Here is a 24,648-nt window from a genome sequence, read left to right as displayed (position 1 = left end):
GTCTCAGTTACATGTATAAATAAGATTCAGTGTTTATGCTTACATCTTTTAACATTGAAAAGGTATATGGTTTATCTAACAAGGTTACGTGGTTACTGTGTTATATAGAGTTTTCAGTTACACGCCAGTGGCAATATATGTGAAATCGAATGTCTTCGAGGAACATTCGCCTCACTCCCTGGCCCTTGCCAAATGGCAGTATCTGTGGGCGGGAAAAGAGGAATCCCGTGCCCTCAATTTCTTTATTTCATGGAAAAGTTTATGAAAATGTGACTTGAGTCAGTGAAGGAATGAGTCATTTGTCTTCAAAAAGGTCATATGAAAGTAATTCTGCAAATATTTAGTTGGGCACAGATTCACTAAAGTTACTTCAACCAGAACTTAAGCTCAAACCCCACTCTCACCCTTGAATATTTTACAGGACTTAGAACAGCCCTCCGTGTAATCTATCCAGTTTCCCAGCATTCCAAGACAGGAAATGGAGCGTATTTCCTGGCTTTAAATGTGAGAGTTGGCCAGACACTGTCTTGTCATCCCTGAGCGATCAAGACGAGTTCAGAATATTTATGTGCGTCCTGAGTTTAGAGCAGGAAATGTTATCAGTTGCTACAGGGTTGAACAATACCCCACCCTTCATATGACTAGGACATTCCTAAAGCAGCTTAGCACGATGGAAAACCTTTGAAGTTGAACCTTAGATTGAATACCAACAAGTGTATACCTCCAGTCAGGATTTTAAGCATGAACGAGGCCAAAACAGGAAGGAAAAAGGTAATTTGTAGAAAACAATAAAGGAAGAAGAGAACATTGGAAAAGAAAGCTATCATGTTTAATACCTTTAGAGATAAACATTGCACAAAACAACAGGATGCCTCTTTAAAAAAAATGTATTTTTTTCCCAGAGAACTAAAATCAGGTCTTACAAAAAAACACCAAACAGCAGAAATGAGAAATAATGGAAGACACTGAGAGATAACATTGAAGAAATTCCCTGAAGAAGCAGAATAAACAGAAAGAGATGGAAAAACAGGAGACGGAGTAATAGTAGGGGAGGCCCAGTCTAGGAGGCCCATTATCCAACAAAGGTAGGTCCGGAAAGAGAGAGTTTTGAAAGGGAGATGTTATGGATTTGTGCCTGCACCTTCCCCAAATTCCTATGAAATCCTAACCCCCAAGGTAAAGGTAATCAGAGGTGGTGCCTTGGGAGGTGATAAGGTCATGAGGGTGGTGCCTTTATAAAGGGACCCCAGAGAGCTCTCTTGAGGTCTTTCTGCCATGTGAGAACACAGTGAAAAACCAGAAACAGGGCCCTCCCTAGCTGCCGAAGCTGCTGGTGCCTTGATCTTGGACTTACAGCTTCCCAAACTCTGAAAATTAAGCCAACCAGTTTATGGTATTTTGTTATAGCAGCTCGAGCTGACTAAGGTGGGTGGAGAACAAAATAAAAAATTCAAAAGCATTCCCAGAAAGGAAGAGTATGCCACTGAGTACCCAGCCCAACAGATCAACAGATGAAAAAAAAACCCTTACAAATGCACCTCATTGTGAAATTTTACAATATGGAAACAAGAAGTTCCTGTAAGTTTCCAGGGTGTGGCAGGAGAAGGAGAGAACATTTCTCAGAAAGGAGCAAGAATCAGAATAGCACTGGATTTCTCAGGACTGAATGTTAGAAGACAAAGGGGTGATGCCTTCAAAAGTCTAAGGGAAAAATAATTTCCCAGCCTAGGATTCTAGAGTCCACCAAATTCCCAATTAAGTGAGGGGACAACATTTAGACCTTTTCAAACCTACCAGGTCTCAGCTTTACTTCCCACGAATGTGTTGTAAGAAGCTCCTGAAAGATGTTCTCCCCCTGAGTGCGGTAACCAATAAAGGAAGGAGGTGTTCTCCAGAAGGTGGTGAAGAGATAATAAATCAAGACAAGAACTGGCAGCTGACTTAGAGCACGACCAGCCCAGAGCAGAGCAGTTCAGAGACTCTGGGAACAAACTTGTCAAGAAGATGAAACTGATAGACAGTCTCCGGGCTCAGTATTACTGAGAGGAAGGAGACTGACATACCTGAGGGAAGAGTTTGGAAGAGTCAAAGGGCAGAATAATCGCTGTGGTGTTACATGGTGAGGTAAGGTTCTGAATGGTACTTCCATAATGACAATGCCAATATGATTATATTGGGAGAATAAAAGAACAGGATGTGTGTGAGAGAATGTATGTATGTTTGGTGGGAAGAGAAGATGAAAGACAATTGAATCTTCTAAATGCAGAAATCAAAAGATGATGGCAAAAGCTAAAAACAAAAAACCAAGGAGTAGCAATATAACAGACTATAGATGAATAGTAGTGTTTTGTCAAGGTCACATTTCCCAAATGTAATCATCGGGTTATGGATAAGTGCCATGACGTCTGCAACTAACTCAAATAGCAGAGAGAGAGAGAAAGCAAATGCAAATCTAGGTGAGGGTATACGGGTGTTCATTATACTCGTCATATAACTTTTCTGAAGGTGTGTAATTTTTTTTCAAAAAAACCTGGGAGATAATTAGTAGTATAATTGCATTATTTGGAGGAAGATAGCCATGCTTATCAATTAAAAGGTTTTAAGTGGTTGCCCATGGGAATGGGAGACAAGCATACTGGAGGGTGGGGAGGAGAAAGCACTGTGCTTCATAACTAGCTTTGAATGGTGCTTTCATTCTTGAACTCTGACATATGCACCTTTTATTAAAAGCTGAATTAAAAAAATCAATACATATTAGGGGAAATTTAAAATCAGCAAAACCAAAGCTTTTAAAAAAAAACAGCTTTTGTACATACAATATATGGGAAATATAATAGAAAAAATATTATCTGCCATGACAAAAAGAAACACAAAATATTTAGGAACAACCTTAATATGAAATGTGCTAGATTTATATGAAGTCTGGCCCTCTACTGAGGGACATAAATTCTTGAATAGAAAGACACATCTTATTCCTGGTAGGATGATTCAAAATCGTAGAGGTGTCCATTGTCCCTAAAGTAAACTCAATCCAATCTCTAAGTCCCAATAAAATAATTCTATGGCTTATTTGGGAGAATACTATAAATATATGTGAAAGAAATGGATAAGGAATAACTCCAACCAGAACTTAAAGCTACAGAAACTAACAACTGGAGTAGGCACTGTGAACAAAAGGTCAACAGAACCAGTCTTAAAAATCAGTCCAAGTATATGACAACTAGCACGTGGTAAAGATGGCCCTTCGGCTAAGCAAGTGTGTATATTTGGGTGAGAGGAGAAATGGATCCATCAAGCAAACTGGCTAGATGTTATGTATAGACCCCACCCTATCTAGAAAAGGATCTATATAATGAGCCCCTACCTCGTCTTCTTACATGCACATATTATCCCAGCTGCACCAAAGGTTTAAAGCGAAAAATAAAGCTATAAAATCTATTAAGTAACATTAAGTGAGCCTTTGAATCTAGCCAGTTGCCTTGCCAGAGCCACAATCATCATCCTTGACTTTTAGCATGTCCTTCACCACACCACTTTTAATGGTATTTTGTTGCTTCTATATCTTGAGTATCCATTCAATGTATGGCCAGTCTGTCTCTACCACTGTGTAGGCCTCTCACGTCTTCCCTGCATCAGTGCAACAGGATCCCAACTGGTATCCTTCTAACATAGTCTGAATGCAATCCATTCTTCATAGAGTAATATTCTAAAACTCAGATACGATCTTTTCAATCCCATGTTTAATGCCCTCCCATGGCTCCTCACTACTCTTAGGACCAAGTCCAGTGCCTCCTCTTGGATTATGAGGCCCTCTGTGATCATCTGTGCTGCTATCTCTGTATCCTTTTGAAAATAGTGAAATTCTGTTTCTAGAATTTGCCAGCCTATTCCCTCAGACCTTCACACACATGGGTCTACCCAGAACATTTTTCTCTCCTCCTCGCACCTCCTGTTCTTCCTGTCTACCAGAGGTTGTGGACTCCTCAAATTAAAGCATTTTGTTTAATTGACCATCTCTCCACAGGAAGTAAGTTTTGTGAGTGCAGGGATCATGTCCGTCTTGTTCATCTTTAGATCCCCCAGAATGTAGCAGTATATGTAGAATGTAACAGGCACTCACTAAGTGGTATTTGGTGAATGAATTAAACTGTGCTTGTATAAATCAGTTCTTTATGATTAAAAAAAAATTAATAGTCCAAATCCACATGGTACAAAGTGGATGTTAACGGCCAACAGCTACCTTTACCAATTAACATTAGTAAAGCCATGGGCTGTGTCTGAATCAGTGCTGTGTGGGCTAGTTTCCAAAGTTACAAAATCCTGCTCCAGGCCAGTCTCCCCTGGCTTCTAGGTGTTTTCAACAATGCCAGTTTTTTAGAATCTGACCCAGTGAGGCTTGGGGCTAGAATTAGAGTTCCCAAATGAGCAGAAATCCCACCTATTATCTTGCTTCACTTCTAGATTCTTCATTGAACTTGCTTCAAACTCGTCTTGCATAGTGTCCTCAGCTTTCTATAGTGGAGATAGAATCTAAAAAGAGAAATTTTGAAAATATTTGTTTTCTATGTACCAGTTAATTTTCTCAAGGTTGTGTGGTAGACAAAAATCTGGCCCTAACCAGGACAAATGGGTGGGGGTTTTGGGTTGAGTGACCCGTCAGCTTGATGAACACCTCCTGAGATCAAGGACATCCAGGCTGTCCACAAGTGCATCCTCCATGGGTGCTCAGGAAGGACCAGTAGAGCTGCCCATGATTGCAGGTGTCTTCTGTCTCAGCTCTACAACTAATCGAGTGTTCTTTCAATTCCAGATGGTCTAGTGTTGTGTTGCTTCAACTAGATATAAATAAGAAATCCTTTTGATTTAATACGCTTTAAAGAATCATGGGGCAGCAAAGCTAACAATAAATAGGAAGGAAATATCTTAATTTCCTCAACCTTCATGCTCCACTTCTGGCAAAATGTTAAAACTTCCATGAATAGCTATTTCTGCTTCTCTTCTTTTCTTCTGGGTGGTTTTTGTCTCAAATTCTGTCAGCAAAAGAAAGGTTAAAAAGAGAGGGGCACCTGGGTGGCACACTCAGTTAAGTGTCCAACTCTTGGTTTTGGCTCAGGTCATGATTTCAGGGTTGTGATATCGAGCCCCGAGTTGGGTTCTGTGCTCAGTGCAGAGTCTGCTTGAGACTCTGTCCCTCTCCCTCTGCCCCTCTTCTCTCTCTCAAATAAATAAATCTTTTTAATTTTTTTTAAGATTTTATTTATTTGAGAGAGAGAAAGAGCACGAGTAGGGGGGAGAGGCAGAGGGAGAGGGAGAAGCAGACTCCCATCTGAGCAGGGAGCCCAATGCGGGACTCAATCCCAGGACCCTGGGATCATGACCTGAGCCAAAGGCAGAGGCTTAACCGACTGAGCCATCCAGGCGCCCCTAGTCCAGTGAAGGGTTGGAAGGAGATTTCTTGCAGAAAGGTTTCAACTGGATTTAGAATTTAAATCTAACTTCAACCGAAGGAGGAGGGTAGACTGCCCAGGTCAACGGGTCTGCGTTGATCTGGCCTGAGAAGCAGCAGCCACGATCACCTGTGAAAGGAAGCTCATTTGCTCCTCAGCCCTCCAGAGAAGGGGAGCTTGCTCTTCCCCGCACAGGATATCTGTATCTGGGGAGAGCGCCCTCCCTCCAGCCTTATCCATGGCTTGGTCCTTTAATAGTAGAAAGTTCATTTAGCATCTTGGAGACAGAGAAAGGAGTTATTATGGACTAAACTAAATAAAATGCAACAAGTAAGACATTTGGAAACCATTTTCCCTGATGCCAAAAACCTCATCATAAACAATATTGCAGAGGATGAATTGGGAGAGAAAAATTGATGATCACAGTTTTGTATTTTGTAAAAATGTTGTCTCCTATTTCCCACGACAAGGTAGTTATTAATTCCGACCAACCTGGGGGGGACTCTGACTCATAGTTTACACTTTTCTCTTCCAAAATATGAGAGCCAGCCTTTTATCTCTATTCAGAAACCTTAACCACCCTGAACAAATACTGATTTTCCCTGAAATGATCTTTAAGAGTGGTTCTACCTCAGGTCCTTGGTAAACTAGAAATGCTTAGCAATTCCTTGGCATGCTGAGTTGTTTTGTTTTTGTTTTTTCCTCCCTTAAATACACGAAATCCACTGGACTTAACTTTTTCCCTTCACCAGCTAACATAAAAGATATAAAATCACTACTATCTTTCCTTAGTTGCCATAGTGCACAGTTGTTTTTGGCTGTTTGTCATCTGGTCTCCATTTCTAATAATGCCCAAGTCCTTTTCCCCACTGAGTGTGATTTGACTGGGAAGGCGGCCTCTCACACTGTGGGCTAAAGAGGAAAAGCTGGCTTGTCTGACACAGTAGCCACTGGCCCCGTGTGACTATTGAACACTTGAAATGTAGCTGAAGAACTGAATTATTTACTTCATTTTAATTAACTTAATTTTTCACTGAGGTATAATTGTCATATAATATTAGTTTAGGGTGTACAACATAGTGATTTGACATTTGTATACATTGTGAAATGGTCAGCATAGTACATCTAGTTACCATCTGTCACCATAGGAAGTTAATACAATACTATTGACTATATTCCCCAGGCTGTACATTATAGCCCCATGACTTATTTATCACTGGAAGTTTGTACTTCTTATTCCACTCCCCTCTGGCAACCACCAGTCCACCCCCTGTATCTATGAGTCTGAGATTTGTTTTGTTTTTTTTGTTTTTTAGGTTCCACATATAAGTGAAATCATACACTATTTATCTTTCTTGACTTATTTCACTTAGCATAATGCCCTCTAGGTCCATGTTGTCACAAATGGCAAGATTTCCTTCTTTCTTATGGCTGAGTAGTATTCCACTGTGTATCTATACCACACCTTTATCCATTTATCCATCAGTGGGCACTTAGGTTGCTTCCATATCTTGGCTCTTGTAAATAATACTGCAATGAACATAGGGGTACATGTATCTTTTCCAATTAGTGTTTTTGTTTTCTTTGGGTAAATACTCAGTAGTGAAATTACTGGATCTTACGGTATGTGTACTTTTAATTTTTTGAGGAACCTCCATACTGTTTTCCACAGCGGCCGCACCAATTTACATCCCCACCGGCAGTGCACAATGATTTTCTTTTCTCCACATCCTCGCCAACACTTGTTGTTTCTTGTCTTTTTCATTTTGGCCATTCTGACAGGTGTAAGGTTATATCTCACTATGGTTTTGATTTTGCATTTTCCTGATGATGAGTGGTATTGAGCATCTTTTCATGTGCCTATTGGCTATCTATGTCTTTTTTGGAAAAATGCTCACGTCCAAAGCCCATTTGTAAAGTGATTGTTTTTTGTTATTGAGTTGTGTGTGTTCTTATATATTTCGGATATTAACACCTTATTGGATATATGATTTGCAAATATCTTCTCCCATTCAGTAGGTTGCCTTTTTGTGTTGTTGATTGTTTCCTTTGTTGTGCAGAAGCTTTTTAGTTTGATATAGTCCCAGTAGTTTATTTTTGCTTTTATTTCCCTGGCCTTTGGAGTTAGATCCAAAAAAATATTGCTCAGACCAATGTCAAGGAGCTTACTGCCTATGTTTTCTTGTAGGTTTCAGGTCTTACATTCAAATTTTTAATCCCTTTTGAGTTAATTTTTGTGTATGGTATAGGACAGTAGTCTAGTTTCATTCTTTCTATATGGCTGTCCAGTTTTCCCAGCACCATTGATTGAAGAGACTGTTTTTTCCCCATTGTATATTCTTGCCTCCTTTGTTGTAAACTAATTGACCATATATACAGGGATTATGTCTGGGCTCTCTATTTTGTTCCATTTATCTATGTTGCTGGTTTTTTATGCCATACTGTTTTGATTACTGTAGCTTTGTAGTAGAGTTTGGAATCAGGAAGCACGATACCTTCATTTTTATTCTTCTTTGTTTTGGCTATTTGGGATCTTTTGTGGTTCCATAAAAATGGCAGAATTATTCGCTCTAGGTCTGTGAAAATGCCACTGGAATTTTGATAGGGATTGCATTGAATCTGTAGATTGCTTTGAGTAGTATAGATATTTTAACAATTTTAATTCTGCCAATCCACAAGCATGGAATATCTTTCCATTTGTTTGTGTCGACTTCAATTTCTTTCATCAGTGTTTTATAGTTTTCAGAGTACAGGTCTTTCACCTCCTTGGTTAAGTTTATTCCTAAGTATTTAATTATTTTTGGTGCAGTTGTAAGTGGGATTGTTTTCTTAATTTCTTTCTCTTCTACTTCATTATTAGTGTATACAAATGCAATGGAATTCTGTATATTGATTTTTGTATCCTGCGACCTTACTGAATTCATTTACCATTTCTACTAGTTTTTTGGTGGAGGCTTTTAGGGTTTTCTATAAATAATGTCATCTGCAAATAGTGAAAGTTCTACTTCTTCCTTACCAATTTGGATGCCTTTTATTTCTTTTTATTGTCTGATTGCTGTGGCTAGGACTTCTAGTACTATGTTGAATAAAAGTTATGAGAGTGGACATCCTTGTCTTGTTCCTGATCTTAGGGGAAAAGCTCTCAGTTTTTCACCATTGAGTATGTTTGCTGTGGGTTTTTCATATATGGCTTTATTATGTTGACGTATGTTCCCTCTAAACCTATTTTGTTGAGAGCTTTTATCATGAATGGATGTTGTACTTTGTCAAATGCTTTTTTTACATTTGAAATGTGTCTATTGAAATGATCATATGGTTTTTTATCCTTTTTCTTGTTGATGTGATGTATCACATTGATTTGCAAATATTGAGCCATGCTTGCATCCCAGGAATAAAGCCCACTTGATTGTGGTGAATGATTTTTTTAATGTATTGTTGGATTCTGTTAGCTAATGTTTTGTTGAGGATTTTTGCATCTGTGTTCATCGGAGATATTGGCCTGTATTTCACCGTTTGTGTGTGTCTTTATCTGGTTTTGGTGTCAGGGTAATGCTGGCCTCATAGAATGCATTTGGAAAGGGTCCTTCCTCTTCTATTTTTTGGAATAGTTTGAGAAGAAAAGGTATTAACTCTTCTTTAAATGTTTGGTAGAATTCCCCTGTGAAGCCATCTGATTCTGGACTTGGCTTTGTTAGGAGTTTTTTGCTGACTGATTCGATTTCATAGCTAGTAATCTGTCTGTTCAAATTTTCTATGTCTTCCTGATTCAGTTTTGGAAAGTGATATATTTCTAGGAATTTACCCATTTCTTCTAGGTTGTCCAATCTGTTGGCATACAATATTTCATATTGTCCTAGAATCCTTTGTAATTCTGTGGTGTTGGTTGTTATTTCTCTTCCTTCATTTCTCATTTTATTTATTTGAGTCCTCCTTTTTTTGATGAGCCTGGCTAAAGGTTTATGAATTCATTGATCTTTTCAAGGAACTAGTTCCTGGTTTCATTGTTCTGTTCTTTTGTTTTTTTTTAATCTCTAGTTCATTTATTTCTGTTTTAATCTTTATTATTTCCTTCCTTCTACTGGGTTTTGGGCTTTGTTCTTTTTCTAGCTCCTTTAGGTGTAGGTTAGGTTGTTATTTGAGATTTTTCTTGCTTTTTGAGTGAGGCCTGTATTGCTATAACCTTGGACTGTTGTGTTTTCATTTTCATTTGTCTCCTTGTATTTTTTTATTTCCTCTTTGATTTCTTGGTTGACCCATTCATTGTTTCATAGCATGTTTTCACCTCCACTTATTTGGGTTCTTCCTGATTTTTTCTTGTTATTGATTTCTAGTTTCATACTGTCGTGGTCAGAAAAGATGCATGAAGGGCACCTGGGTGGCTCAGTCCTTAAGCGTCTGCCTTTGGCTCGGGTCATGATCCCAGGGTCCTGGGATCAAGCCCCGCATTGGCTCTCTGCTCAGCAGGAAGACTGCTTCTCCCTCTCCCACTCCCCCTGCTTGTATTCCCTCTCTCACTGTCTCTCTCTCTGTCAAATAAATAAATAAAATCTTTTTTTTTTTTTAAGATTTTATTTATTTATTTGAGAGAGAGAATGAGATAGAACATGAGAGGGGGGAGGGTCAGAGGGAGAAGCAGACTCCCTCCTGAGCAGGGAGCCCGATGCGGGACTCGATCCCAGGACTCCAGGATCATGACCTGAGCCAAAGGCAGTCGCTTAACCAACTGAGCCACCCAGGCGCCCAATAAATAAAATCTTAAAAAAAAAAAAAAAGATGCATGATGTGATTTCAGTCTTTTTGAATTTATTGAGAAGGTTCAGCTGTTGTGACTACAGTCAAACTGGAATATGTGGCTATCTTCCCCTCTCTCCAAGGCAGGGGTCACTTTGGAATGTTGCTGGTCTCTTCCAGAGCTGCTTGAAGGATGAGACACAACAGGAGCCACTTTGGAGGGACTCCTGCCTAGTTGGGGGGGAAGGGGTTGGATGGGGCCGATCTGCAGGAGAATGCAGGGGCAGGTTGCACGGTGTTAGTAAGGCAGGTAGAGAGTGTTCGTGCTGGTTCCTACAGAAGTCCAGCTATCTAGGCTTGGGAGGAGGTAGGGCAGAGAAATGTCACCAGCTCTTTTCTTCATAGAGAAGTCTCCTAAAGATCCCTGCCCCTCCAGCACCACTTCTGAGATAAGTAAATAAATCTCTTTTGTGAATACCCCAGGTGTTTTTCAAACTACTGCTTCTATGCTGTATCTTGGTAGGTTGTTTGTTATGCAGTTTCTTTAAGGTGGAGGGGGCGGTTAGTTTCCTATTGCCCACTGGCTCTGCCAGAGGCAAGTTCACTGATTTTTAAAGTACCTGGAGTTAAGCCCTGCTGGTTGTAAAACAAAACAAAAACAAAAACAAAACAAAACCCTTAAGTCTCACTGGTTTTCAAAGCCAAATAGTATGGGGACTTATCTTCTCAATGCAGGTCCTCTGTGCCTGGGTGCCTGGGGTGGGGTCTGCTTCTCTCCCTGCTCTGTGCTTGTGGTGTCTATTCCTCCTGTTTGTGGCTATTCTTGCTGGGAGTTTGGTTTCTGACCACATCCACAGCCCTCCTTTTCGATATGGCCTCCTTTCTATGATTAGCTATGGAAAGTCTGTTCTGCCAGTCTTTTGGTCATTTTCTAGGCTGGGTGTACTGATGTGGCTGTTATCTAGACGTGTCTGTGGGAAGAGGTGAGCTTAGCATCCTCCTACTCTGCCATCTTCTCAGCAACGGTTTAATTATCGTTCAGTATGTACTACTGTCATTTTATTAATTGTTTTCTGGCTATTTTTGTAGTTTCCCCTCATTCCTTTCTTTTCCTTTTTCTCTTTCCTCTTGTGGTTTGACGACTTTCTTTAGTGTTCTGTTTAGATTCCTTTCTCATTTTCTTTCGTGTATTTGTGATAGGTTTTTGCTTTGTGATTAGCATGAGGTTCACATATATCATCCTAGGTATATAATGATCTATTTTAAGGTATGGTAACATATTTGAACACACCCCAAAACTCTAGATTTTTACTCCCCTACGCCAAATTTTATGTTTTGATGTCACTTTTTTTTTTTTTAAAGATTTTATTTATTTATTTGACAGAGACACAGCGAGAGCAGGAACACAAGCATGGGGAGTGGGAGAGGGAGAAGCAGGCTTCCTGTGGAGCAGGGAGCCCGACGTGGGGCTCGATCCCAGGACCCTGGGATCATGACCTGAGCCGAAGGCAGACGCTTAACGACTAAGCCACCCAGGCGCCCATTTTGATGTCACTTTTTACATCCTTTTAAATGTATCCCTTAAGTAATTATTGTAATTTTAGTTGATTAATTTTGTCTTTTAACATATTAGTAGCTTTAAAGTGATTAACCCACTATCTTTACTATTTACCTTTGCCAGTGAGATTTTTATCTTAATATGTTTTCTTGTTATTAAATAATGCCATTTCTTTTCAGCTTAAAGAAATCCCGTTAATATTTCTTGTAAGGTTGGTTTAGTAGTGATGAATCTTTTAGTTTTTTATTTTGTTTTTTTTTTAAAAGATTTTATTTATTTATTTATTTATTTTAGAAGTGGGGAGCAAGGGAGAGGGAGAATCTCAAGCAGACTTGGCGCTGAGCACGGAGCCTGACACAGGGCTCACTCAATCTCATGACCCTGAGATTATGACCTGAGCCTAAATCAAGAGTCTGACACTTAACCAACTGAGCCACCTAGGTGCCCCATATTTTTTATTTTTCTGGAAAACTCGTGATTTCTCCTTGAAGTCTAAATGATAACCTTGCTGGGTAGAGTATTCTGGGTTGTACAGTTTTTCCTTTAATACTTTGACTGTCATGCCACTTTCTTCTGGCTTGCAAAGTTTCTGCTGAGAAATCTGCTCATACCTTATAGGGTTTTCTTTGTATGTAAAAAAAAATTTTCTCTTGCTGCTTTAATTTTTGACATTTATATCTTTTTTTAAAATTTTTTGAGAGAGAACAAGCAGTGGGGAGGGGCAGAGGGAGGGAGAGAGAGAGGGAAGCAGACTCCCTGCTGAGCAGGAAGCCCAATGTGGGGCTTGATCCCAGGACCCAGAGATCATGACCCGAGCCAAAGGCAGACCCTTAACCAACTGAGCCACCCAGGCATCTCGAATGTGTCTTTTTTTTAATTATAATGTGGCTCTCTTTGGTTCATCTTATTTGGAATTCTCTGGACTTCCTAGACCTGGTTGTCTGTTTCCTTCCCTAAGTTAGGGAAGTTTTCATATGTTATTTCTTTAAATAGTTTTCTGCCCCTTTTTCTCTCTCTTCTCCTTCTGGAACCCCTGTAATGTGAATGTTATTTTCCTTAATGTTTTTCCACAGATCCCTTAAACTATCTTCACTTTTTAAAAAATTCTTTTTTCACAGGGCACAGTGGGTTAAGCATCCAACTCTTGGTTTTAGCTCAGGTTGTAACCTCAGGGTCATGAGATTGAGCCCCGCTCCGTGCTCAGTGAGGAGTCTGCTAGGGACGTTCTCTCCCTCTGCCCTTCCCCACTGCACTCATGCATTCTCTTTCTCTCTAAAATAAATAAATCCTTTAAAAAAATTGAAAATTCTTTTTTTCTTTTTGCTGCTGTTTAGTGTGAGTTACACTGCTTTGTTTTCCCGTTTCCTGATCCATTCTTCTGCTTCATCTAGTCTGCTGTTGAACCTCTCTAGTGTAAATACACTGTTCAATTATTGTACTTTTCAGTTCTGTGACTTCTGTTTAGTACTTATATTTTCTATCTCTTTGTTGAAGTTCTCATTTGTGTTCATCCATTCTTCTCCTGAGTTGGGTGAGCATCTTTATGACCTTTACTTTGAATTCTTTTTAGGTGGATTACTTATCTTCATATCATTAAGGTCTTTTTCTTTTCTCTGAAACATATCTCTGTTTCCTCATTTTGTTTGACTCTCCATGTTTGTTTCTATGTATTAATCAAAACAGCTACTTCTCTCAGTCTTGAAGGAGGGCCCTTGTGTGATGATGATCCTTCTTGTTCTTGTTCAACCTTGTTCAAGCTCCTGGTTGTCTCTTGAACCTATGTAATTATCTAAACCACCTATTTATTCTTGATATGTGCCTATTATTGAGAGTATGTCAAGACCTGTCAATGATCCAAGAAAAGGAATCTTAGCACCCAGTTTTAGGCTGATCAGAAGCCAGACCTCAGGCAGCAGCTTTTAAAATATACAAATATGTAGAGTCTTGTGGGGCAATTGTAATTCCTGTTCGCCTCCAGACTAAGAGATCCAGAAGTGTCTCTAGGGCGACAGTTGCAAAAAACTGGGGCTTCAGACAAGTGTATAATCTCCTTTCTGAGAATTCTCACCTGCTGTAGCAAGGCCGAGGGGTGTGCAAGGATGGTATCTCCCTGATAGTGCCTTCTTAGCCTCCAGATGTATGGGAATCCTTCAGCCTGTCCCTGAGGTTGAAGCTCTAGGCTAAGTAAATAGACCTTTTTTTTTTCCTAAAGATTTTATTTATTTTTTGACAGAGAGAGAGACACAGTGAGAGAGGGAACACAAGCAGGGGGAGTGGGAGAGGGAGAAGCAGGCTTCCCGCTGAGCAGGGAGCCCGATGCGAGGTTTGATCCCAGGACCCTGGGATCACGACATGAGCCAAAGGCAGACGCTTAATGACTGAGCCACCCAGGCGCCCTATAAATAGGCCTTTTTTATAGGAAGACTGGAGTTGTGTTTCAGTTTGCTGTCTGTGCAGTGCCCTGGGGGTGGTGGACTGCCAACAACTGTCTTTCTAATTCTAATAGTCCTGTGGAGCTCCGGGATACCAGCCATCTCGGCCACCAGGGTCACGCAATCAAGGGGCATCCCCTTATGTGGTTTTCGTAAGCCTGTGGGCTTTAGTGAGGCAGCTGGAGAATGTAGGGGATGGGCCATACTTGCTGGCTTCAGAAAGGCAGAGGGAAAATACCTTTACTCTGTGTCACCCTGGGTTTCAGCAGTGTAGCAGGAGAGTGCCTTGTCTGTACATTTGTGCCAACTTTAGGCTGGGAGTGGGAGACCATTGCAACTGCTGGCATTCTCTGGCGTCAGCAGTGCCAGGACCCTCTAGACATCCTCCAGCCGATGCCTCCATATTAGCATGTGAATCTCCCTCACACATTGTCTAGGTGCTTTTCAACTGCTGGTTTTTTCCACTGGGTCTAGAGTGAGTGAAGCTGCATGTCAGCCCTCTAAAAGGGGAATCTCAGTTTCCTCTAGCACTTTGGGACCCCAAGAAATCAGTCCCATTGGCTTTCCAAGCCAGATGTTCTGGGGACTCAGAACTTTCTGGGGTGCCCAATGTGGGGCACCAACCCCTCACTCCTCCAGATCCCACCCTCTTGTGGGTCACCACACTGGGGGGTGGTTTTTTGTTTTTGTTTTTTTTCCAACCATGCCTCTGCTTCTCTTACCCATCTTGATGTGGTCCTTCTATTCTTTGTTGTAGACAGCAGTTCATCTATTTTTTCAGATCTTTTTCAGAAGGAAATGATTCATATGTAGCTGTAGATTTGGTGTGTCCATGTGAGGAGGTGAGTTCAGGATCTTCCTATGCCGCCATCTTGGACCTCCCTCTAACTTATTTAAAAACTGATGCTCAATTCAGTTTTTGAAAAATTTTAAATATGTTTGGAACAATTTGAATATGTGAAATACTTTTTTAACTGTAAACTTTTGGAAATTTACATACAATTAACTTTTCATGTACTTCCACTGAAAATTTAGTCTCCAAATTGAGATGTGTTGTAAATTTAAAATATACTCTAGAGATTTTGGGGGGAAAAGCATAAAATATCTTGATAATTTTTTTATGTTGATTACATGTTGAAATGGTAATATGTGGATATATTAGGGTAAACAAAGTATATTGTTAAAATTAACTTCACATGTTGCTTTTTACTTTTTTAAATGTGGCATCAGAAAATTTAAAATTACACATGTGGCTTGAATTATGTTTCCCTTCTCTCTTCCTTTTCGAGGACAGGCTGGGGGTGGAAGTGTAACCTGAGTTTGTCCAACCAAATGCTCCTCGGAGCCCAAGCACATACGGCAAGGACAGAGAAACGGTGGGTAGCCTGAGGAAGGTAAGCCATGGCAGGGGTTGCTTCTCCTACCTGTGTGTGTCTTGGCAAGATCCTCAGACTTCTTAATCTTCCACGTCCACACCCACCTAACAAATTCCCTTTTGCTCGCGTTAGCCAGTCTTTTTCTGGTGTTTACAGCCAAACACCCTAACATACCTGATCAGGAAGTGAGTCTCTACCCTCGACCCCTTGTTTCACACAAATCCCTGGTATACCTTGTTACCACTGAAGTCACACAGTTGCTGGGGCAGCTGAGTCTCTATCAAGCTCCTCAGGGGATTCTGATGCTCAGCTAGGGTTGAGAAGCTTAGCTTTAGATCTTTTAAGCATCCGTATGGCTGGTGAGCAAACATGAGCCTATGCTATCACACTACTGATATAGAGGTTAAACAAACTTCCTGGGATCCCCGCTCTCCTGCAGCTGGAAGAATTCCATGCATTCAACAAATATTTATTGAGGATCTATTATGCATGCTTCAAGCACTGTCCTATATACCAAGGGTGGAGCAGTGAGCAAAACAAAAATCTCTCTCTGCTAAAGCATACTTTTTAGTGGGGGAAAAGGGGCAATAAGCCAAATAAAAAAAAATATAGTATGTTACATGGTGACAGTTCTAAGAACAAAACTAAACCGGGGATGGGGGTAAGCTGAGAGAGAGAGAGAGAGAGAGAGAGAGTTGGAAGGGCATAGAAATTTTCATGGGATGATCACAGAAGGAAAACCTAGAATGTCACATTTTCAGGAAAGGAGCAAGCCTTGAGAATATGGGGTGGGGAAAGAGTTTTCTAGGCAAACAGAAAAGCAAGTGCAGAGAGCTTGAGGTAAGACCTTGGACTTGAAGTTGGCATAAAGTTCCTTGATTAGGCCACTCCTAACTTGTGAGGGTGAAGGCTGCTCAGGGCTTCTGCATGCTGGAAGCTGCCACTGAGGAGAAGTGTTGGGCAGGACTAGGTGGTCCTGAAGGGTGAAAGGAAGGGGATGGTGGGGTCAGAGTTCTGTGCATGGAGTTGGGGAGACTGTTGCCTTAATGACTTCTACAGCCTTGTATAGCTTGGTGTGTCATTTTGGAATTTGCGTTCACTCTTGTCAACTTAAAGAATCTCAAGAGGATTAGGAAATGGAGTAAGTAGCTTCTAGACCAGATACCACCTGTGGCCAGAGCCCTGCCCTACTATACCCAGAGTACTCCTTGCTAAAGAGGGAATCTCAGACTCTCATTGAAGGTGCTATGCATGTTTTCAACCAGGTGACTGGGAGCTAGGGTCTTCTTTGATCCCTAGCCAGGAACACCTTATTTCTAGGGTACCATCTAATCCTGGCCAGCACATGGAGATGGGGACTTGAGGCCCACCCCTGGACTGACCATATGTGTTTAGGGACAGATAGCCTGTTAATAGTTTTGATTTTTTTTTTCCCTTAATGCGTGCAAAGAATCAAAAGTAAAATTAGAGTAGCCTAATTTCCCAGGAGTAGGTGGGGAACTTTCCTTCCTAGACAGGGAGAAAAGTTTTGAATGGAGAGCCTCAGCCTGCTGGGATGAGAAAAGCCAGGAAGCCTCTCTTGCACATTCCATCCTCATGAGAAGACCCTATTTTAATAAGAAACAAATACTTCTAATTTAAGAAAAAAAAAACCTGGGATACTGGAGAAACAGCAGAAGACCAATGTGGTTGATTGGGGTAAGGAAAAAGAATGGTAGAAACTGAAGTCAGAGGTAAGGCGTTGGGGGAAAGAGGCATCTGCCATCTCCACCTTCACCCATTTTGAAAAAGTGAAACAGTTTTCACTGGGGTGGTGGCAGCCATCAGCCCAGCAGGGAAGGAGTGCTGCTGAAATGCTATCCTGAGAGGCAGCACTCCAGGATAATCACCCTTTGTTCACACGTTTTCGGTGAAGATAAGGCAGAGAAAAGCCCTTGTTTTGCAGAGCTTATCACACCACACACTTATACTAGAATGTGTGTGGATTTTCTTCATGATAAACACATGAGAGATATTGAAAAAAAGAGAAAGAAAAATATTGAGGTTGGGTCACAAACCCTAAATGCTCTTTGCCCTGAATTAAGTGAGGACATTTCCCAGAATCCTGTTTACTTGGAAACTTGGAAATTCTAGCGATCACCAACAGTGGTTTTATTTTTCTTAGGAGTCCTCACCTCCCTTTGTATGGAGAGCTGGTCACAGCACTCTGGCTGATTAGATTGGATTGGAAAGCAGGAAAATTTCAAAAGTGTGTGCATTCCCCGGGATTGTTAAATACTCATCAAACATTTCATTACCTGGTTTGCCCAAACTGCTATGCACCTCCCACTGCTGGGGTACCCAAGTCCTCTTCAGCTACCTGTAACCCATTCTAGGTCTCTGTTCATGCGCCGGAGTTCATGCGCCGGAGCTTAAGCTTCTGCTCTGATCCATCTGCAGGCCTATATGTAAATGCTTTGCCCCCTCATCAATTGCATATCAGGGGTCATCCATGCCCATCCATCCAGTTCATCCCATCCATCCATCCATCCATCCAGCCATCCATTCATCCATCCTTTTCTTGAGTGCTTACTAGAGGCCAGGCGTGGTTCCAAGGACTGAGGAGAACCCCAGTACACAAAATAGGTGAAATAAGTGACTATAGGAAGGGAAAAGTGGTGCTTACATGATAGTGAGCAGACCATAAATACGTAGATAGGAAATATGCCAGGTGTTAAGTACTGTGAGAAGAGAATGGCAGATACAGAGGTGGAGAATGACAGAACATGTGGTGCTAATTTAGAGCAAGTTGTCAAGAAAGGAGTCTTTGCTAAGGTGACTTGTGAGCAGGCATCTGGAAATCTCAGGGGCTGAGATTTCTGCAGAGAAAACAGTATATAGAAGCAAGCCTCAGAGGCCTGGCTGGGGTTGCATGTTGGAACAGCAGACAGGAAGCCATGATGAAGGGAGGGAACCCCGGGGATGAGCTCAGATGGTGTCAGGGGACAAGCTCAGATGGAACCTTGTTGGCCATGACAAGGACTCCAGATTTTATTCTAAATGAGATGCAAAGCCACTGAAACATTTTGAGAGGGTCACGCTGACTGCTGTGAGAACAATCTAGAAGCCCAATCAGACTACCATGGTGATTCAGGCAAAAGAAATGGTGGAAAAGACTTGCACCAGACAAACACTGGCCCAAAGTGCTAACAGGAGGGCCCACTGATTGGTCTGCACCCCCTGTACTCTGCTCCTTGGGAAGGGATCATCAAATGCCCATGAAAGAAGCCTGGCCAAGGCTACCTGGCTTGATTGAAAGAGGGCATTTGTCCATAGCAGACATTTTCTTAAATACATTTCACCTTATAATATCATTTATTTAAGACCTTTACTAATTTAAATCCCTTCAGAAGCCTAGGTAAAAAGTGCCTTCCTTCTGAACTTCCCAGAATCTGTTGTAGCTTAATTCATGAAACGATGAGAAAAGTTTTTTTTTTTTCTTTTTGCAAGCCTTATGCAACTTTTCTATTAAAATACTTAAATGCTGGGGTGCCTGGGTGGCTCAGTCGGTTAAGTGTCTGCCTTAGGCTCAGGTCATGATCTTAGGGTCCTGGGATCGGGCTCCCTGCTCAGTGGGGAGCCTGCTTCTCCCTCACCCTCTGCCCCTCCCCCCTGCTCGTGCTTTCTCTCAAATAAATGAAATCTTAAAAAAAAAAATACTTAAATGCTTACCCAAGGCAATCTAGACATTTAATACAATCCCTATCAAAATACCACCAGCATTTTTTACAGAGCTAGAACAATCCTAAAATTTGTATGGAACCACAAAAGACCCCAAATAGCCAAAGCAATCTTGAAAAAGAAAAGTAAAGCTGGAGGCATTACAATCCTGGACTTCAAGCTCTATTACAAAGCTATAATCATCAAGACAGTATGGTACTGGCACAAAAACAGACACATAGATCAATGGAACAGAATAGAAAACCCAGAAATGAACCCACAACTCTATGGTCAATTAATCTTCAACAAAGCAGCAAGGAATATCCAATGGAAAAGAGTCTCAAATGGTGTTGGGAAAACTGGACAGCAACATGCAGAAGAATGAAACTGGACCACTTGCTTATACCATACACAAAAATAAATTCAAAATGGATGAAAGACCTAAACGTGAGACAGGAAACCTTCTAAATCCTAGAGAAGAACACAGGCAGCAATCTCTTCGTCCTCAGCCATAGCAACTTCTTACTAGACACGTTTCCAGAGGCAAGGGAAACAAAAGCAAAAATCAACCATTGGGACTTCATCAAGATAAAAAGCTCTGCCCAGCAAAGGAAACAACAAAACTAAAAGACAATCTATGGAATGGGAGAAGATATTTGCAAATGATATACTGGATAAGTGGATAGCATCCAAAACCCATAAAGACTTATCAAACTCAACACCCAAGAAATAATCTAGTTAAGAAACAGGCAGAAGACATGAACAGACATTTTTCCAAAGAAGACACATGGCTAACAGACACATGAAAAGTGCTCAACATCACTCGGCATCAGGGAAATCCAAATCAAAACCTCAATGAGATATCACCTCACACCAGTCAGAATGGATAAAATCAACAACACAGGAAACAAGAGATGTTGGTGAGGATGCGGAGAAAGGGGAACCCTCCTACACTGTTGGTGGGAGTGCAAGCTGGTGCAGCCACTCTGGAAAATAGTATGGAGGTTCCTCAAAAAGTTGAAAATAGAGCTACCCTACGACCCAGCAATTATGACCCAGCAATTGCACTACGAGGTATTTATCCAAAGGATACAAAAATACAGATTCAAAGGGGCACACACACCCCGGTGTTTATAGTAGCATTATCAACAATAGCCAAATTAACTATGGAAAGAGCCCAAATGTCTGTCAACTGATGAATGGATAAAGAAGAAGTGGTATATGTATATAATGGAATACTACTCAGCCATCAAAAAGAATGAAATCTTGCCATTTGCAATGATATAGATGGATCTAGAGAGTATTATGCTAAGCAAAACAAGTCAGAGAAAGATAAATACCATATGATCTCACTTGTAGAATTTAAGAAACAACACAGATGAACATAGGGGAAGGTGGAAAAAAAGAGGGCAGCAAACCATAAGAGACTCTTTAGGATTGAGAACAAACCGAGGATGATGGAGGGAGGTGGGTGGGGGATGGGGTAACTGGGTGATGGGCATTAAGGAGGGCACTTGTTGGTGATGAGCACTGGGTGTTATATATAAATGATGAATCAGTACATTCTACTCCTGAAACCAGTATTACACCATATGTTAACTAGAATTTATTTTTTTACTAACTAGAATTTAAATGAAAACCTGAAGTAAAAATAATTGAAAAAAATAATAAAATACTTAAATGCTGCCAAGGACTTTGCTGCTTTTCACGCACTCTGGTTCTCCTGGACAAAAAATGGGCATGCCTAGGACATGTAAGTAGACCACAGTTCCGGAAGAGCTGGGGTGATGCGGACCTGGGGGAAGCCTCTGTAAATAATCACAGGTTGATGAGGAAATCTACTCCTTCATGATTATACTTTCTGCTGTATGTTTCCAATGTTAAAATATCAACTCTCAAAGAGATCCTTAACTGGCTACACTCCAGGACAAGCACTGCCACAACTTCCACGACCGCTCTTGTCGGGAGCCTCTTGGGAACTTCCCTGCCAGGCTGTCACGGGCCCGTCCTCCCTGCTGCTGACCACATGCAAATCTTGGCGAGGTCTTGCTGGGTAAAGCACTGCCTGGTGAGCTCTCCTTCTTCCTGCCCTCCTGCCGGGTGGTTATTATAGAGGGCAACTTGTCCTTTCGGAACGAGGGAGCACGGCAAGCCTGGCTGACTGTCCCGGGTGTACTGCTGTGCAGTGACTCCCAGGGACAGCCTGACGACATCCTAGAAATGGCTCTGAGCTCCCACCCTTAGAGTCAGTCCATTCGTTCACCGTGGCTGTTCACCGTGGCTGAGGCAAAGCATCCCTTGGTCTTTTCATTCTTTGGAGACTGGAATTTTCTTTTCAAAACAACCCTTACTATTCTTTATAACGTTGTATCTAAATAAATGAAAGGTAGGGCAGAGAAGTGAGTATCGGCCACATGGAGTGACTTGCCTTAGGGATGGCTGTGTTTATGGCAGACATAGATAAAAATAGATGAATTGAAATAAGTCAACCAGCAATTTAGCCAGTTTTCCTCAAAGGCACAGGAAAAAATTATCACAAAATTATAAGTACCACACATAACCTTTAATTTTAATTGTTCAGAAACAATCCTAATTTCTTCTAAGTCACAACTTTTAAAACTAGAAATAAGGTTCGATAGCTTGGGTTATAAGATTTGATCTGCTTCAAATGAGGATACCTTATAAAAATATTGTGGTTCAGAAATACCTGAGTGCTTCTACATGGCTTCAGTGATTGTCACAATAAACCCTCAGTAGGTAAGGGTCCTCTAGATTTAATAGTTAATCCCAGGGTACAGAAAGAAAAATGAGATGCAGAGAGGTTAAGGATCAAAGGCAAATTTAGGAGTTTAGGAGGCCCATGTGACACGCAGGAATCAGAACCCAGGTTCTGTCCCAGGACGCTGAGACCATGTCCTGAGCTGAAGGCAGACACTTAACCAATTGAGCCACCCAGGCGCCCCTAAAACTAAAATCTTAAAAAAAATACTTTTTTGCTGAAAAAAAATATGCTAACCATCACCTGAACTTTCAGTGAGTCACAATCTTCTTGCTGGTGGAGAGTCTTGCCTCGGTGTTGATGGCTGCTCACTGACCAGGGTGGTGGTTGCCGAAGGCTGGCCTGGCTGGGGCAATTTTTAAAAATAAGACAAGGAAGTTTGCTGCACAAATTGACTCTTCCTCATGAACTATTTCTCTGTGATGCTATTTGATAGCATTTTACCCACAGCAGAACTTCTTTCAAAATTGGAGTCAAACCTCTGAAATCCTGCCACTGCTTTATCAACTAAGTTTATATCATATTCTAAATCTCTGTCATTTCAACAATCTTTACAGCATCTTCCCCAGGAGTTGATTCTACCTCAAGAAACGACTTTCTGTGCTCATCCATAAGAAGTGACTCCTCATCCGTTCAAGTTTTATCATGAGATTGCAGCAATTCAAAATAATAATAATGAACAAGTTTGAAATAGTGCAAGGATTACCAAAATGGGACACAGAGATATGAAGTGAGCAAATGCTGTTGGAAAAATGGTGCTGAGTTGCTCGATGCAGAGTGGCCATAAACCTTTGATTTGTAAGAAGTGCAAAAAGTGAAGCACAATAAAACAAGGTATGCCTTACATCCACATTTTATCATTTCCATATATAATCACTACTTAAAAAGTATTAATGAGATATTTTACCTTTGTCTCACACTAAGTCTTCAAAATTTGGTACGTATTTCACACTTACTTTGTTTCTTAATTTGGATGCTAAATTTCCAGCCAAAATACTTGCTCCATATTTAGATTTCATAAAATTTACATTTGAAAAAGTCAATTCACATATCCAAGTTATTGCGAGCATACTTAAAAGTTTTCTAGTAACTGAGTTAAGAATCGATATTTAATTAAAATTTTAAACAATCAAAAGTTCCTCAGTTGCACTAGGTACAGTTAAAGTGCTCAAGAGTCACATGTGGCCAGTGGCCATTGTATTGGGCAGCACTGATTTAAAGAGCCACAGGATGTTTGCTTAGAGTGTTGATACTAACGGGATGGCATTCAGAACAGATGGTTTGTAATCTCTTCTCAAAACTAAATAACTTTCTTGTAGCTTAAACTATCCACTGTTTTCATCAACATATTATACATAATTAAAAACCTTCCTAATTATGTTTTCTCATAATATGCCATGTTTTCTAGTAAACTTTAAACTGCATTCAGATTTTATGTATAAATGCTTTCTGTTGAATTATGAAGAGGTTTATATGAATTCTAAAATGTTTCAGTCAGTCATGCACCTTTCTCCAGTGCAAACACTGTGGTACTACAAAGTGTTAAGCCACCCCCTACAACCAGTGTTAGAAAGGACATCCCACTATATTTTTTACAGAGCAATAACTCCTTGTATATTATTTAAATGGAACAGATCCTGGGAATCAAAAAGTGAAAATATTTTTATGCCTATGCTTTAGCTCTCCAGTTTACTTCATTATTTCTTTACAAGTTGAATGTTTTAAAAATAAAGGCTAAACACATAGGTAGTAGACTGAATGATGGCAGCTATAGAATTTTGTATTTAACTTAAACCTTTGTGACCCTTGAAATTACAAAACCCAGTGATCAAAACAGATGCTCAAATGTTTACTGAAAATGAGTAATTAATCCTGTGCTCAAACTGGTGCAAATGCTAGAGCCCGTGAAGTGTGTGTAAAGGTGCCTCCTACACCTTGGACCTCACGCCTCCAGCTTGGTCCCGCAGCTCCATCGCTGCGATTGCCGAGAGGTGCACTTCATCGGGCCCGTCTGCTAAGCGCAGAGTCCGCGTTAGGGCATACCTGGAAAAACAAAAGGAGCAGGAATGGCAGGAGTTATCAATGAGGAACATACTTTAACGTCAGTCACTCTGACTCTAAGCCAAGACTATTCATTTTTGAAATCTTGCCAAGGCAGTGATAAGAGCACAAAGAGAATCAAGGAAAGTAAGTCCAAGGGCACGTGAAATGTCACCAAAAGTTCTCACTTTGGGGAGAAGAATCTTAAATGGCTCAGTGCAATGGGCTTAATCTCAGTCTTGGTTTGCTTTAGGGTTCTAGAAGTTGCTAGAACTAAGAGATATCTTAGGTAAGCCACAGGGAGTGAAGTATAAATATGTAATACTTATATATTATACATATTTAGTACTAGATATTTAGTTCTTAATGGTTAAAAATTGATGGGAAAACTGGTGGGGCACCAGACTCCTGTTTCCAGTATGGGAGAGAAGGTGGCAGGGGTACTGTGCGGTGACGGGCACTGGAGAGTGTTCCTTGACTCCCAGCAACCAGAATCTGGACAGGAGATGGTCACTGGCCTGAGGCATCCCTGTGGAGGTGGCAAACAGTCCTAAGGACATACCCAAGCCTGGCTCTGGGTGCCCTC

General features: G+C 40.9%; 1 protein-coding gene and 1 long non-coding RNA gene across 3 annotated transcripts in view; one reads left to right on the top strand and one right to left on the bottom strand.

Annotated features, from left to right (window-relative positions):
- The first annotated feature begins 1,771 nt into the window (after nt 1-1,771).
- On the top strand, nt 1,772-22,701 carry LOC144381778 (uncharacterized). Its single transcript, XR_013447597.1, has 3 exons — nt 1,772-2,124; nt 15,463-15,544; nt 22,580-22,701. It is a non-coding gene; the product is annotated as an uncharacterized LOC144381778 (long non-coding RNA).
- ACAD11 (acyl-CoA dehydrogenase family member 11) overlaps nt 21,785-24,648 on the bottom strand; it is a 99,450-nt gene continuing 96,586 nt past the window's right edge. For both annotated transcript variants that reach the window (XM_078071736.1, XM_078071738.1), the window contains exon 20: nt 21,785-24,065. In XM_078071736.1, coding sequence (XP_077927862.1) covers nt 23,951-24,065 — 115 coding nt within the window. In that variant the 3' untranslated portion in view covers nt 21,785-23,950. The remainder of the gene's footprint in view (nt 24,066-24,648) is intronic.

The sequence above is a fragment of the Halichoerus grypus genome, chromosome 1, assembly GCF_964656455.1.
Source record: "Halichoerus grypus chromosome 1, mHalGry1.hap1.1, whole genome shotgun sequence".
In the NCBI taxonomy this organism is placed as follows: Eukaryota; Metazoa; Chordata; class Mammalia; order Carnivora; family Phocidae; genus Halichoerus; species Halichoerus grypus.
This window is presented reverse-complemented; position numbering and strand designations above follow the sequence as displayed.